This window comes from Plodia interpunctella, chromosome 21 (genome assembly GCF_027563975.2).
Source record: "Plodia interpunctella isolate USDA-ARS_2022_Savannah chromosome 21, ilPloInte3.2, whole genome shotgun sequence".
NCBI classification, from domain to species: domain Eukaryota; kingdom Metazoa; phylum Arthropoda; class Insecta; order Lepidoptera; family Pyralidae; genus Plodia; species Plodia interpunctella.
In genome coordinates this window covers 2,159,347-2,177,052 of record NC_071314.1, presented here as the reverse complement: position 1 = coordinate 2,177,052, position 17,706 = coordinate 2,159,347, and the positions used below count along the sequence as shown (strand labels likewise).

At 35.2% G+C, this 17,706-nt stretch overlaps 1 protein-coding gene across 1 annotated transcript; it reads left to right on the top strand.

The window, feature by feature from the left end:
- Nucleotides 1-354: 354 nt before the first annotated feature.
- Nucleotides 355-17,195, top strand: LOC128679081 (uncharacterized). The gene is made up of 2 exons (XM_053761073.1): nucleotides 355-501; nucleotides 16,019-17,195. Exons 1-2 carry the CDS (start codon nucleotides 496-498, stop codon nucleotides 16,994-16,996), a joined length of 984 nt encoding a protein of 327 aa, XP_053617048.1. The 5' UTR covers nucleotides 355-495; the 3' UTR covers nucleotides 16,997-17,195.
- The last annotated feature ends 511 nt before the right edge of the window (nucleotides 17,196-17,706 follow it).

Below are 17,706 nucleotides of genomic sequence, written 5' to 3'. Positions count from 1 at the left end.
ACCCTGACACGCACTATTGCAATCGGTCCAACTTGTTCGAATAGAACAGATTCTAGATTATAAACACCGTCCTTATCCATAAACCAGTATTCCTTAGTGAATGTACCTACATAGGTATAGGTATGAATTTAAAATATTTAAAACCATATATTAAAACTTAGGCTAAACCAAATCTGATAACATAGTACCTATAGGCTATTTTGGATCACCTAAATACCGACTCCCGACCCTTTGAGAAGTTAACTAATAATGCTGCTAGAAATTTGGAGAAATTGTGTAAAGTACGTACAAAAAGGGTTAACTAGACCAAGCTCTGTCTCCTTCGACCAATAACCAACGAATAGCGTTTGAGAAAGTATGGTACGGCAGTTGCCAGCGCACTCCCAAGGTGGAGATACGCGTCGCCGCAAAACGTTACCTTTCTAAAGTTCGATAAAGTAAACTATTGTGACTTGTTAGTGTGATTCGTTGGATTTTTAATACTGGCTGGTGAAAATGAACGTAAGTTTCTTTTTTATATTGCTTTTTAGGACTCCGTCCGTACTTAGTTGTCCATAGGTCAAAAGAACGCGTTGGAGTATTATTAAACTGAAAATTGTATCAAAAGGGCAGTTACTCTTACTCGAGTCTAAGGCCTCTTTTAGCTGTGAAAAAAAAAGTCAACGCGAACAAAAGATATGATATGACCAGGTTTTATTTGCGAATTCACAAGAGAGGTACCTACTAAGTAGGTATCATGAAATAGGTAAAGGCTTATACAGATTTATCTTTTAAGAAAAAATCCGAGAACCGGTAATACATATCCGTAAAATTAGATTTTTTGGTTATCCAAAAAAATTTTTACGGAACCCGCAGTGCTTGAACTCGAGTCCTTCTCGAGAATTCCTGGCTCAGGGCCTGGCCACAGTGCAGTGATGACCATAACTAAATTAAACAATTAACGCTGTGGCCTGGCTGACGCATGGCGTGCAATTTTGGGAATGAGAAATGGTGTTCTCTTTGTTACTTAGTCCGTCTTTAGAGTTGCCTAAGGTCTGCCGGACCGGACCGGGTCTGTTGATCCGGTCTATCTGAATTTATGATTAAATTATTCAGAGGTGTAGGTAGCTGCTTTTAGAAATTGTTGACTGTCGCAGCGTTTATGCCATTTCATTAATTGGTAAAAGTAGAATGATGTCCTTTGATGGTGTTGGCTGAATAGTTGTTGATACCATAGAGTGTATGTCGGTATAACTTTAAAGAAATATTTATACACTCTAATGCAGGTGATGTAATCTAATGTGTAATCAACATATAGGCGACGACGCCGGTGTAAAGCGACGTGCGTAAAGTGGTCATCAAAAAAATCAGCCCCTTGGCTCGATACCATGGCACCATGCTGATTTCGTATTCGATATTTCGTATACATATTGTATTCGATCTATATTCGATACTCTTTTGTACTTTAAGTGTTAATGTTTAATGTTTGGATTTTATGTGTTTGCGGAATAAATGATTTCTTTCTTTTCTTTTCTTTCTTTCTATCACAAACTTAGGAACAACTATGCTTTTTGCAACAACATCTTATTTTAAACACCATTCTCTGATGCTGTAGTGTGCTCTAATAAGTATTTAAAAAATCAAGCTATCCAGACATTATGTACCTACACTGGTAAGACCAGTTTAGTAAGATTTTTGTATTTCATTCCCAACATAGGTAGATACAACTTCTTGCTCCCGTTCAATATCCCTGCTAACTCATGTTCGACTTGAACACGCGCAAGGTTTCTGCAAAAAATAGTTTTTTTTTTAGTGAACGAACTGTAATGCTTCTTACAAATTTTCATGGTCAATGGAAGTACCTAGGTACCCTAATAATGATTCCGCAAAATATGCGACAGGTACCTATACCTATCCAACGCGATCTAAAGACCATTAGAACTAATGGTCTTTAGATCGCGTTTGTACCTTCGGGATAAAAAGTAGCCTAAGTATGTGTTAATCCAAGGTAGGTATCAGCTACTGGCCCAGCTGATTGAGCGTGAATAAGTCACAAACATACTCACAAACTTTCGCCTTTATAACATTAATGGGATATAAGCTACATAGGTACCTATAGATACACGCGCCTTGTAGATATGATTATTTAGTCTAAAGCAGTAAATTTTATTACATCCTGAATCCTGACAAACTACCTAAATAATTCGCTTGATTCACGCTCAAAGATCTAACTAGATACACATTATATCACATCAATTATGCCGGCACTACACTATCGCGGATCAGTGCGCCGAGCTTGGCGGATTCGGCATTCGTAGCAGTTTTTTTAATGGTGTAAATAAAAGCACTCATACAAATTACACGATGTTCATGTATTCGCGTCGGCATCTGTCCGAGTTCGGGGATAGTGAGTAGTAGGCAATGTCTTGGCAATCTTTTAATAGTACTGATTTTATGTCAATATTAAAATACTATCATATGATTGTATTTTATTTATTTTCCTTATGTTAATTTCAGTGTTTATTTATTCACTAAACTTAGTTTTTGCATGTATCTAAGTATAAGTATATAAGTACATATAATAAAACTGTAAATGGGCTATGTCAGTACATAGAAGTTATGGGTCTTTCTTTAGGGGACTAATACACGCCAAAACTTTTTTTTTTAATATTTCGTCTGTATGAGTTTCTGTTTGTATGTTTGTTTGTTCACGATACACGCAAAAACTACTCGAAAGAATTCGATGCGGTTTTCATACCTGTTTGTATAGCTGATGGTCTAAATTAAAATCTGATATAGGTTTCATCGCGTTACGATGCTCGATATGCTCGTAATAAACGCGGACTAAGTCGCGGGCAAAAAATATGGAGATTACTGAAATGACGACTAACGAAATTATTTTCAACATTTGAAACTGTTGTAATTGTAATATAGTGTCCAAATATTTTAAATACGTGCATTACATTCATAATTAATTTGAACATTATAATGTCAATAAAAATAAAATCTCGGTAGGTATCTCGCTATTCCGTCATTATACCTAGTAAAAATTGTTGAGTAATTCTGTTATAAACAATTAAAGAATATTTTTGTTATTAATTCGTTAAATAGGTAAATAATTTATATACTTAGAAGAACAGTTTGTGCGATGCAAATTATTGAATTGATGACTACAAAACCTTATTATACCTATTCAATTTCAGGCTGCAGCAAGAATTTTGAACGCTCACTCACAGTAAACCTTGCCGCTATGCGGATATAAGTAGTTAAATTGTAGACCTACTTCCTACAATATCAGCACATAGTTAAGTATATAGGTATAACTACCTAGTTTTCATAAAAATATTTTTCTCCGAAATAAGTAGGTGGGTAGATTACATAGTGCTCTGCACTTTGTCCAAGCCAGGATACAGTCGTCATAGTAGAAAATAATTTAGGCGGCCAGTTATGATTAAGACCTTACTTGCTGCGCCCCGGGGCTTCGCTCCCGTGGGAATATCGGGATAAAAAGTGCCCTTTGATATATTCCTGGTTATATTATACCCATGTACCAAATTTTATAACAATTCGTACCGTATCCGTATCAGTTTTATTTTGCATGAAAGAATAACAAATATACATACACACATCCTACACACATACATTCTCACCATAAACCATTTTCTAACAATCAGTTTTGTTCGCGTGCTGTGCAGCTTACAGTGTTATTTTTGGCCTATTTTGTTTTATCGAAAGTAATAAGTCATCGTCAGGTTTAACAAAATGAAATAGTCACGTATTTTTTGTCGTAATACCTTCCTTCAACGCAAGGCCGAATTCATAAAAGTTTGTACACCGCAGCCGGTACTTAGAGCGCGCATAAACAAAAACAATAACGGATACCTAATCCTACTAATATTATAAACGCGAAAGTTTGTGAGGATGTGTGTATGTATGTTTGTTACTCTTTCACGCAAAATCTACTGGACCGATTGTTATGAAATTTGGTACACGAGTATATAATAACCTGGAATAACACATAGGGTACTTCTTATCCTGAAATTCCTACGAGAGCAAAGCCCCGGGGCGCAGCTAGTTAACTATACATCAGTAAAACTCATTGCAAATGCTCCTTCAACCATCATATGCACGCTCTATAGCAATACTATGTTCACAATATTCGACTCGCAAATTCGTGATCGTGACTTTGTATTGGTAACAAATAAACACTAGCACAAGCTAACTTCGTAGAACCATACTTAGATCGTGGTTGAGACATTTTCTAGTAATATATTATGACGTAAATTAATAAAATAAGTACGAAAACCAATCGACATCTTTTCCAAGATAGAATAAAAACATACTTAAACGTGTTCAAATAACATATGGAAAGAGAACACACATTTATTTGGTCATAAATAAAAGCAAATTATGCATATAGTAAATAAAATAGGTACCTACTAGCTGTAAATACCCGCGACGCGCGTCAGCACAGAATAGGTTACCTACTTCTGACAGCAAAATTCTATTTTTTGTGATTATTGTACTTTCACCTCTTATTAAATAGTTATTTAGGGGTTGAATTGGTCTATGTTTGAACCGGATTCTTTAACTAGATGCATAACAAATGTCATCAAAATCAGTCCAACGGACAGACAGACAGACAGATATATCTGTGAAATATCATATGTATGTTCATATTATTATTATAAATGCTATAGCATTTATAATAATAATATGAACGGCTAAACTCCGAAGTGCGGCTACAATACTTGACCCAATGGTGTATTATGTAATCTGTGACCCAAGTAAATATGGTACCTAACTAAATCCGTGTCTATGAATCATCATGCCTTCGACGCGAAAAATAATGAATTTATCAAAATACAATCACAATAACAATGCAATGTGCCTATAGTACACGGTTGCATAATAGTCACCGCATTTTGGACCGAAGATTAATATCAGATTTTCCCATAGCCCAACTTGGTACCTACCTACCTACTGATTGTTTTAATGTGTCTATTCATTATTCTAAACACAATTTTCAGTTTTTGTGTTTATTATCAGTGTCTATATAAATATAATTTTATCTGAGGTGGATCTGATAAATACCTAAGTACCTTCAATAACGTTAAATTTATATAATTTATGTTTTATGTTATTTTAGGTACGTAGGTAGTATTATCAGATATACTATACTAATAGCCTCCCGGCTATCTACTATAGTATCCCGGGGCGGCTTCGCTCCGTTAAAAACGTAATATATTACCTATACATACATCTAATACCATCCTCAGAAATCACACTATACCTTTTTGGTGAATAGGTACTGGCCGTCTGCCTGACCTTTATGGGAATGTTGTTGCCTATCAGCTGAACGAATTTATCGGTAGTTATAATTAGTTAGTTATAGTTATATTTTTTTCTTATATTTTAAGTAGTTTTATAATAATTTATACGTATCTCTTTGTAATAATAATTATAGATAAACAATCGGTACGTACTTTTATATAATTTTTTTTATTTACCATCAAAATGCATACAGCTTTTTACAAAGATTGAAACCAATCTCGAATCTGGACATTGTCAAACCGACTCGCAAGGCCTCATCACTTCCGCTTTTAACATCCGACATCTGAAGTTTCCTAAGCATTGTCCGTCTGTCTGTCTGTCACGTCCTGGAGGATTAGTATTCATCGTTTGCATTCATTGTCTCAATAATTTGAACGAAAATGTTCAATGCTCAATGAGTTTTGTGGCTAATTGTTTTTGTCTTTGTTTTTACCCGACTGCAAACGAAGGGTATTGTTTTTCGCACGTATCTTGTATGTATATGTAGGTAATATTCTTTACTAACTCATATCTCCGAAACCGCTGAACGGATTTACCTAATTAACTTTTATTCGAATACTATAATATGGATATCAAATTAAAGGGCTCAACGCATAGATTCTTAAGCAGGCATGTTTTTAAATTTTTGCTTGTTTTATCTATTCTAGACATCCTGATCCCATCAACAAGAGTCATCTTTATAATCATAATACGTTGTATAGAAAACAATGCTTTTTCCATTGTTTTTTCGATGACTTTTTCATATAGGTATTGAGGACGATTTATAAGTTGAACTCCGGAATAATATGTACCAAATATTGAATTGCTGTAACTGTATTGAAATACCCGCTTGACTACCATATACCCATATACCACATCGCTACATACAAATTAACAATTGCATTTCTTGACAAGTGAGAGTGCACTGCACAAGGAAGCGTCGCATCGTCACCGCTGAGTGCATCCTTCCCATTACACAATTCTCAACCCAATTATATGCTTTATAGTGTGGAAATTGCAATGGCAGGAGATTGCGAAGGTACTTCAAGCATGGCAATATGATAGCTTGAACGTATCCATCATGGAATATAGAAAACCAGGTAGAACTGGAAATGTGAGCATCCAACTAACACAAGGGTTATAGCTATGAGTGATTAGATTAGAATAAGTGATTACTAGTTAGTTATAACTCTTTTGTGTTAATCAGTTTAGGTTTTTTTTTAACAAGTGTACAAGAAAAGCCTGAAAAGCTTCAGAGCGAAGAGAACGTGGTTAGAAAGTCTTATCTTGAATGAAAACAAATTCTAAAAACACGTCATATCGTGAGGAAAGTTTCTTCAAGTCACGAAATACCAACAGATTTACAACTAATCCTTTCAATTGTAGGTAAATATGATAATGTAAGTTTATATGTCTGTTACACCTTCTCAAATAGTATACCGCGAGGCTGTTGAAGCATGGGGAGAAATAGCACGACTACTGATGGAGGTAAACGAACCTGTTCCTGAAATCGATCATTCTGTGAATTTCTAGGACTATACGCTGCCAATAACCATTAATCTATATTAACTACTTACTGACGTAAAGCTATTATATATTTCAGCATACTAATGACATTTGCATCCGTGTCATTAACACTTCAGCAACTTTACAGCCAACCAAGGTAACGCTTCTAGTATATCCATTTAAAAGTATGTCATTTGTATTAACTACTGTACCCACTAAATACTGTTAACCACGGGGTCTATTTCCATTTTAATTACTTTGAAAACTAAGTTTCTGGCTGATATTACTACTTTACAAGAGATTATAATACACTTACAAGACACAAAAAGCGTTTATATAATGAGTTTGTGCCGGGATTTTAAAGTCGAACAGAATATTTTTTTATAAATCTAGAATTATGACAAGATGGTGTTATTTTTACGTGTTAGGTATTAAGTTATGACATGGCTCATTTAAGTAAACGATTTCCTTTCTAATGATACGCTTCCCGAACGGTGGCCCACTTTTTTGCAATAAGCACGCACGTACATATTTAATGGCATAACATATGTAACTAAATGCACATTAAAACGATGTCCAAAAGATTGTTCGCGGTTAAAATAGCGGTTACATCATACATTAACCCTAATTAGTAGGGTTCACACCACGTTCACACAGATCACTCAGCCGAAGCGATCTGTGGTGGTAGATAGATACCTACATTCAACCACCTCTTTTTTTAAAATATCGATATAGAATAATCAAAAAATTTCCTGAAATATCTACAGGTACAGTTTTTTTTCGCTTTGGTTTATTTTGGGTCTAAATTGATACATGTTATTAATTCAGTGTCTCATGTCGTCACAAAATTTTTGTGCAATATTCATGAAAAAATTATGACCTTTAATAAAATTTTTCGATTACAATTATTATATATTGTTACTGTACAGTCGATTAGATATTATTACATAACATTTTCATTATGAAAACTACGTCAAAAACTACGTCCAAATCGCGTGAACTTTCCACGAAATTGCCTCATTGAGACGGTTTTCTGTCCTTCCGCCTACATAACTATACTTTCCTCCATTGTTTATAGGTATCCAGCACAAATCTTGGTCATCAGGAGGAAGCAGATTATTAGTTGTTCCCACGATATGTAACAGCTAAGTGTAGGTGCATTTTAAATGCACAGGGCATTTAAAATTACTCGCAACGTAACAACTATAATGCTTTCTCTAAATTTGTGAATGTTTGCGTGAGTTTAATTTCAATAAATCTAACATCTAATTAGATGTTAGTAGGTAAGGTGATTTTCTACACATGACTTACGGCCGAATACTCAAAAGCTTCTCAAATGATTAATCTATTCTTAACAGATTATCGTCGCTCTACTCATACTCAAATGTAGAAGCTTTTGAGTATGTATTCGCGGCCGTGTTACATATGCACATACTTAAAATTTTTACTCAAAACGTAAATTGACCTGGGTCTTGGATGTTTATCTATAGGTATGTGTAATTGTTATAGAATATAGTATCGTTGAGTTAGTAACCCATAACACAAGTCTCGAACTAAATTTGGGGCTAACTCAATCTGTGTGATTTGTCTGTATATATATATTTATATTTAATGCTCTATAAAAGCATATGTGAAAAATCTCCTCGCCCAACCTGACACGACATTTTCACGACGTCAGTACAAAACATTAATTCAGACAGTGTTCAGACATAAGTATGAATGGTTCGAATGAATTAGCTAAGTAATGGATTTAGCAAAGTTGATACCATGGATTTAGTAAATACTTCGTTGTACGTAGTACTAACTAATTACATGGTTGATACGTGCTACCTACTTAGGTACTACATATTTTTTAGATATGAGGATGTTACGTTTGTTGTAGAAGTAAAAAAGTATACCTATCTCTTCGGTTATATTACTACGACAGCAACCAAAGACATGGTATGGCACAGAGTTCCCCTTTCCCTCATATCAGACTTCGTTTGAAAGTAGAAAAACTAGTCTCGAACAACCTTAGGTTAAAGATGGAAATCTATGCAATTTATTATTATCAACATGTTATTACTGTTCACTTGAATACTTTCTCATTGGAAATACAAAAACATGGTGCTATTTTTAGAAAAGATAAGAAAAGTGAACCCAAATGGTCTCTATTCTACTTTACTATTTTTAACTAAGTATTACAATGTAATGTTTTTATATCTGTGCGCAAAAAACCTATTTTTGTTAGTGATAAATGAAACAACGATCTTCTTCGTCGAGTCAACGAAGGAAATATGAATGAAACAAACAAAACAACGATGATGTATGGTTAACTGCTTTTTAATGTATTTATTAAAATAGGTTTTCATGTTTTTATACTACGCTGGCCGCCTAGAATCTAAAAAGGAAGAAGTGAAAATGTGCATTCCAGATTTAAATATTTTTTCTTTGTTGACATTTGTTTTCTATGTTAGGATGAATTCAGAGCAGATGTAATGTTATTTTGACATTTTAAATAATAATTAGTCTCGCTTACAAATACCAACGTCGCTGTTATATTTTACACAACCACAAGCAATCCATCAAGAATAAGTTAAAATACACCAATATTTACTGCACGGGCTCGCAGAGGATTTTGTTTGTCAAGTATTGGAGTTGTACAATGTATTACAAGACAATGTGAACTTTCTCCTATTTTTACCTTTTCCCCCCACTTTAACTGTAGATGACCTCGTTATTTAGGTTAGTTTTTTGTTTATGGTCGAGTCAAACCTCTCTAAGAACCCAAAGATTTTTATCGTTTTTAGACAGTACTAATCCTAAAGCGAACACGCGTGAGTGATTAACTTTCACTAGAATCGACTTTTAATCGAAAATAAAATAAAAATTAATGATTGAAACCGTTTTTTTACGAACTACAACTCAGGCCAGCATCGGGTAAGATTGTTTATGCTCGTCTGTCTGCACTTGCAGTTGCAGATGATCGGCCAAGTACAACGAATATGGTTCATTGCTAGGGCACAATAGGTTACTATTAGGTAAACACTATTTTATGTTGTAATTATTCTTACTAAAGTATGCAAACAGTCAGTTTCTCACTGCGTTACTAGCACTGTGTGTGGTACTCCACGTACTACCTACTTTATATTAAAAAAATATTATTACGTATATATTAATATTTAAAATAATTGATCGAGCGAGGTCTACAAATCGACTTGGGGCAAAAATTCATTTTTTGTAGGTACGTATGTATGTTTGTAACGCGACAACTTTCAAACGTTGGTCTGATTTTGATGAAATTCAAAAGGTATGTAGGATCTGTCTGTAGATCTAGTTATGTTTTTTTTTGAAATATTCACAATTTTGTAAAAACTCTTCAAAAAATTATTGTAATTGCTAGGTCTAAGTTCGCGGCGAACAACTAGTTATTTTAATCCAAAACACACTGAGTTAGGATTATACCAGTTTCGTCACTACACACAAAAGTTCACGAGTCGTGTGTCCAACCAAGTGGTGTAGTTACTTATCTACTTACATTGCGACAGAGAAAGTCTGCTTTGAGAATTTGAACTCGATTAAAAGGACTGTGCTTTCGCAATGTTGAGCGAGGGAAACGATTGTTTTTACCGAACCCCGTAAATTACAGTAATCACAACACCACGACACGAACGATGCGAAATCTGTGTTGAAAATTAGTTATATTATCACTATAATCTGTTTAAAAATTTCTCTATTGAACAAGAAGAAAAAATAACTTAAGTTCTTCTTAATATTGAGTTCATTCTATCTGCCTAATATTTGAAACGTTATCTATTATAAATTCCCACTAATATTATAAATGCGAAAGTGTGAGAGGATAGGTATATGTTTGTAATATATCCCTCATGCAAAATCTACTGGACCTATTTGTACAGTAGACCAAACCACAGACTACATAATACCCCAGACAAAACATTTTTTGTCTACTACACTAAAGATGAAAATTGCCAGGAATATTTCCTACTCCAGGGAAAGTTTCCTGAAAACTTCCAAAACTGCGGGCTACTTTGGAAGTTTTCAAATAATATTTTTTACTTAGTTTATGCAATATTTATATGCATGGGGCTTATCGAACACGGCAACTTTATTTGATTATTGTATAATTATATCGTCTATAGCTTTTATGGTCTTTTTATGTCACTAACAATACAAACATTAAAACTATATTTTATTACATTGAAAAATTGCTGAAATTTACAAATAATACCTATGTGTTCGACAATTGATATTGATACTATTTAAAACCCTCATCAATGTTATTGTAAACAAAATAAACGATTATGAAAACTTCCAAAACTACCGTAACTTCGGAAGTTTTCGCGAATATTTCTCGAAACATTCCTGGAAACTTTCAAAATTACTGAAACTTTCGGTAATTTCTCTCTAATTATGACCTCCTCTAATTATGACATCGATTTGTTTGTATAGCGACTCAGTTTCATTATCCGTGTGATATATGTTTCATTACTACACAAAAGTGCAGTTTAAAAAAATAGCCTATATTCTTAGTACCGATTTAGGTCCTAACATTTGGGATTGGCCGCTGGTTGTTAGATCATGACCATGGAATTCGCGTATCGGTGTACCTAGCCGCTAACATCTCATTCACATCATTTGTCACAATACGGCAACAGTCATAAAACAAAACAGATAATTCAGTAATACACCGCCGAGTTTCACTTTCAACTGAGGAAAGTGTTAGTCTGCGGCGCATACTAATGTCCCAGTTGGTCAGTGGGCGCTCCCAGTAGGCCTGTGGGGCGGACCACTCGATCGACTGGTCGATTGGTACACTTTGGAGGTCGATAAACTTGTCCTTATTCATGTGCATGTGCAATATGTCCGTGTTTCTTGTGCTCAAGTTTATGCTACCTACTTAATTAAAGATTTATTTATTTCATTATTAAAAGGTATACTAAATAAATTAAACTAATTATGCTAGCAGATCACATGGAATAAATTGGCATGGGATAGCCAAGGTTGGCGAAGACTATGCTCAGTAGTGGGCTGAAAAGGCCTGAGATCGTGCTAAACTAATACTTAATAATAAAATTAACCCGAAAATCAGAATTAACATATTTATATTAGGAACAGTTTGTTGTATACTTAATAAAATATATCAGTTCTTCTTCAGCCTACATCAATACCCACTGCTGGGTAGAAACCCAGCAGTGGGTATTGATGTACCGAAAAAGTGATGTGAAAGAATTCACATCACTTTTTCGGTCCTGTGTCAGTCGATTATCTATATTATATGTATATATATGCTTTAAAGTTTGACCCCATTGATAATCAAAATAAAAATTTAACATAGATGGTAGTAGCCGCAAAAAATCATCTAAAATACGTTTAGATCTAAAGTAACGTTAACTTTATTTACCCTTTCCCGCCAGGCCTAGGTTGTCTCTAGAAGGCACATGAAATATACTTAATGTGCAAGTTAACTAGTAAAATTATTGAAAAGAACATTCTTGGATATTCAGATCAGGCAAAAGTAAACAACAAAGCCACAGAGCTATAGAACTCATTCTTCAAAGTAAACAATGTACTTGTTGGACGGATTCCATAATACACGCCTGCCAGACCCAATGCTTACTTCAGTAAACTACCCATTCTTTCATTGTTCTCGTTGAAAAATAAATCGATTAAACGTATATTTTATCTATTATTGAGCAGTCGTTCACGTCCGATTTTCGAAGTTACCGCAGAAATTTTATATCAATAAGTACTACATAGGTACCTAATACATATAGTTATGATAATTGTAATTTAATTCTGAAGTTATTTTTTTGAAATAATATAATGGTACATACATACATACATCTATATTCATACAAGATAGTTTGAAATATTCGAGACGACGGCCACGAGTCCACTGAGTCAGCTCACAGCCTTCCGCGGAACTTCCGGACCATGCCATGACACCCTGTGGCCAAAAGTCTTTATCACCTTCTCACGTTTAGATATATATCTACCTACTTATTTCGCAGTGTAATTTATTCACGGTGCAGTCAAATCAAATGGGTATTTTATATTTTATGCCACGATGACCCGTCCACTGCCTTCTACGTAACAAAGCGTTACATAAACCTACTTAGTTCCCTATAGTCGGCGGTCCCTATTGTGAATTTAAATGTATGGCGATGTGGTGATGACACGACATATTTATAAATTTACGTACCAGATCAAGAGGCATTACCTATACAGCTTTATAAAAGTAGATACCTCTATAATATTTGCCATCTATTAGTACCTGTTTACGTGTTCAAAATTATTATTAATTTTAATTATACTTAATAGAAAATAATATTAATTTTCTTTCTGCATTTTGTTTCAAATGAAAGTAAGTATCTACTTAGTAAAATTAACTGTATAGATGAATTTTCAATCTAACGTAAACTATATCTCAAGTCAAGTAAAAAAAAAATATTTACAGCTATTGGCAATGTTGCCATTATGACAACATTATTAAAAAAACAATAGTTTAGCAACGTAGGTCGTACAGGTCAGCGGAAAATCGTGAGGCACATCAATATGCACGCGGTCAAACCACTAAATTGATTTCAAATAGGTCCTACAATAATAAACCCATGCATTTGTATTGGACGAGTGTAGTGATTGCAAGGCTATTGTTTTGATTGGCAGTTTTGGTACCTTGCCATTTGTCATAATTTTGCAATATTATGGAGAATATTATCCATGCCTTTGATTGCAAAACAACGAAAATCTAACTTCGTAAAAGTGTGCTCTTTTCAAACGAGCGAATGCTCATTCTATTTCCAATCTGGCTGGACCGGGCCCCAGCAAACATACCTTACAGTTCAGTAATGAAAACACCAAAATTTCATGCATGTTTAGAAATCAAAACGAAAAAATGCAGCTAAAGCAATCAAACAATGCTGATGTTGGTAAACAATTCTCACGCAGATAATGTGCTTCGTATGGTATAAACTACACAACGTACAGAAAAGTTTTTGTCGTGTTTATTTTTTTTTTTGGTAGGTTATGCAGCGAATTTGTAAAAAAGTAAATTTTGTTAAGTAATTAATAAGTAAATTAAACATAATCAAAGGTATCAGCAAAATCAACTTACTTATATCCCCTAGTCTTCTATTCGAATACAAATGACGTTTGCTTTTGTTTGTTCCTGACCTTTTCTTCATTCTTCGTGAGCTCTAGGTAGTTTGCCATATAGATGCATTAAAGTCTCGAATGGCTACAGGTATCGTCAAATCATATTCAAGATCAGTCCACAGCACATTAAGCTACCTAAATTCGTTATACTTACGTTATTCGATTACGAATAGGGGATCCTCTCCCGCCACACTACCGTTGGCCTTGTTAGCTGAAATCTCTTATAGACAACTTCATGAAAGTATTCTCAACTTCACACTGATGAGAGCCAGCATCTTGCATCATCAAATAATGTGCCATGTCGCTGGTGTGGGAAATTTTGTGTTAACAAAATGGTTTTGGGTCACGGTTGCGATCGATTCTTTTCTGTGGGAGATTATTGTTGCTAATTATTTGTCAAGAATTTTATCTAGTTGTCTGGTCTTATCTGATTTCTATAGCCCTCATTTTTTTATTTGGTTTGCAACCGTTGACTATGTTGAGTGCTAGCTTAGGTTGAGAGTCAGAGAATGAAGTGATCCTTATTTCTCGTAGTTGAGGGTCTTGGTCAAAAGGTTTAGAACTATATAATAAAAACTCTCATTTTTTTAAAATTTTCTTTATGTATTTTATATCTGTATTACTAATCATAAAACATGATTTCTCTTCTAAAATCTATGAAAAAACATTTGGTTTGACTTGTTATTCTTCAATAAATTTGTTGTCAGTTTAATTTAAGTAATATGAGTATTGAGTTCTTCTCAAGTGTACTTACAGGTCAATGGTCTCTGTTACAGGTAGACAGTCGAACTAACGAAAATAATTGCCGTCGAAGACCAACTTATAGATATATATATATATCTATTTATAGATACTCCTCATTCACGATCTGAATCGATTTGCATTTTACCGTTCAATTATGCCACGATAGCGCCAAATCGCGATGTTCAATAACCATAAACAGAGTTTGCACAACCCAGTAAACTTGAGACAATGTCATGTTCATGGGCTAAACTAGAGAACTAACATCGTAATCGTGAGTTCTAGCTTGTGATATGAATCCATTCCAACCTTTTCGGTGTCGTTGAACTGAGATCTTAGTTTAGTTTGGTTAATACTAGATTTGATAACATATAGACCATAGAGATACCTAGTCAAAGAATGCGTTTCTAGTGTTTCTATCTCTTTTGCTTTACCATGCTAATTTTAAAAAGAGAGAAAAACATATGTTTGCCTTTGTTAGTTCGGTGTAGACGCAGCCAACACAGCATTATGATCCGGGACGGGAGAAACTAAATAATAACATTTATTAAGCGCATGCGTTCATGAACCTTCCGGTAGTTAGACACTTATTAACGACGACCTCCGGCTACAAGCCCTACTTATGTAGAAATTTAAATAATGCCTAATGGACTGCTTTACACTTACCATGGATTTAGTAAGTATTTCGACGTACCTACTAATTCCATGACACTGAGGTGTAAGTGTCATGGAATTAGGCGTAATTTATTTATTTACTATAGTCATGGAGTCATTTACACTAGATATACCAAAGAACATATGGCGGTAAAGGGCGGTAATCTTTCTTCTAGAGTGATATAATCTTATTTTAAATAAACAAGAGTACCCTATAGAAAGTACCCGATAGAAAGTAGTATTTTAGTAACCTAGCTACGCAGTTACTAAAATACTATTTTCTATCGACAACCCTTTGGTAATGTAAGTTGATGACCAAAAATATTGAAGCACTATCGCCGTAATAATTCGTAACCCCATGAAATCGGTAGCAATTGATTAATCAGTTACCTATTGCAACGTAATAATTAGTTGTGCTTTAATCAATTTCTCGATTGGCTATTGGCCCATTTTTAATGGATGTTTAAACTGGCCGAATGTAAAAATTGGGTCTGTTCCACTATTACCCATTGTTACCTCATTATTGCCTCCTCCTGTATAATTTACACTTGGTCAAACTTGTAAACCAAACTGATAAGTTAAAAAACATTACTTATTATGTTTCTACATACACGTCATGATATGTATGATGATGTATATTAAAGGGCTTTTTCTTTTTCTATCTTTCCAGATACTATGGTGCTGGTTCACAGTACAATCCGTTTTGTGGACATGCGTCTGGGGTCACGGGCGACTGATTGAGCCTCCGTCGAGAGCCTCCGCCTGGAGGTACGGCTTCGATACCCCACACAACTACAACGACCACGAGCTGTACTGCGGCGGCTTCTCCAGACAGTGGAACAAGAACGACGGCAAGTGCGGAGTCTGCGGAGACGCCTGGGACGCCGCGCAGCCCAGGGCGCACGAGTACGGAGGAAGATTCTACAAAGGCGTCATAGTCCGCAAATACGCCCCCAAAGACGCCATCACCATCAAAGTCGAACTTACAGCCAATCACAATGGCTACTTCGAATTTAGAGTTTGCGACGAACACAAAGGTACAACCCAGGAATGTTTAGACAAGAACGTCCTGAAAATTGACGGCAGAGATGGAACTAAATTCTATCCTAAAGATGGGAATAGAGTTTATGAAATGAAGTATCGATTACCGGAGGATTTAGAGTGCGCACATTGCGTCATGCAATGGCGATACATCGCGGGGAATAATTGGGGGAAATGTGATAATGGCACTGAAGCCGTCGGGTGTGGACATCAAGAAGAGTTCAGGGCTTGTGCTGATATAGCTATTGGCGATCGTTTCGCTACGACAACGAGGAGGCCTAGGCCAGTGTACGTACCGCCGAGCAGGAAGCCTCCGACGACACCCACGCCAGAAGAATCTACTGGAAAGGGATGGTATGGTGTCGTGGTGGTCGTCGTGGCGCTGTTCGTCGCGCTGGCAATCTTATCGGGCATATACCTGTACTACTATCGCGGCGGGATGAAGATCAAGAGTTTGTTGAAATCGAAAGTTTCCGCACCCGCGCCAGTGCCACCTCCTAGACATAAGAGATCATCTCTATCTAGAGAACAACCACCAGAACTGAGACCTGCGAAAGCCAGTATTCCCGATTCGGGGTTTGAAACCGTAGATCTCAGAGCTAAATGAGGCTATTGAAAATCAGTTGACTGTAGCAACGTAACCACTGCCGTTAGTGATATTTATAAGCGAAGGTTGAGTGTGTGAATGGTGAGAGCCGATTGATTGATCAGTGTGTTGTTTATAGATAAGAAATTTACTATTTAGGTATCTATGTAATTTACTATTGTAAATTTTATTTATGTTATTAAATGTAATGTTAACTATACCTATGTTAATTTATATTTTTCTTTGTAGTAAATCCTTTCAGTGATCAAAAAACTCAAGATATTATTGGTACCTATTCATTTGTGTCGTAGTGTCTACATAAACTTATAGAGCAACTTCCTGAAGCGACATTAGTAATTTTATAGTAGGGAAATTTTATAAGGAAAACTTCAATCCATAATATAAACAGAGCAATCAAACAATATGAAGAACTATTTTTTGTACGTGAGATTGACACAAAGATCAACTAAATATATAAAAAATCCAGCAGTGGATGGACATAAATTTAAAGTACTCTGTGGGAGGGATGGTCTGCTAAAAATGTTAAGAAGAATACAGGAAGAGGGATTATTTTTTGTATAGTTACATACATCATAATATAGATGAGAGTAGAGAGAAGACGCGCGGACGTGGCGCCACATTTGTTGCCAACAACAACATAGCCGATCTGAAATTGATAGTCCCACATATTGCCGCGAACGTAATAATGGTACGGAGTCTACATCTCCTAT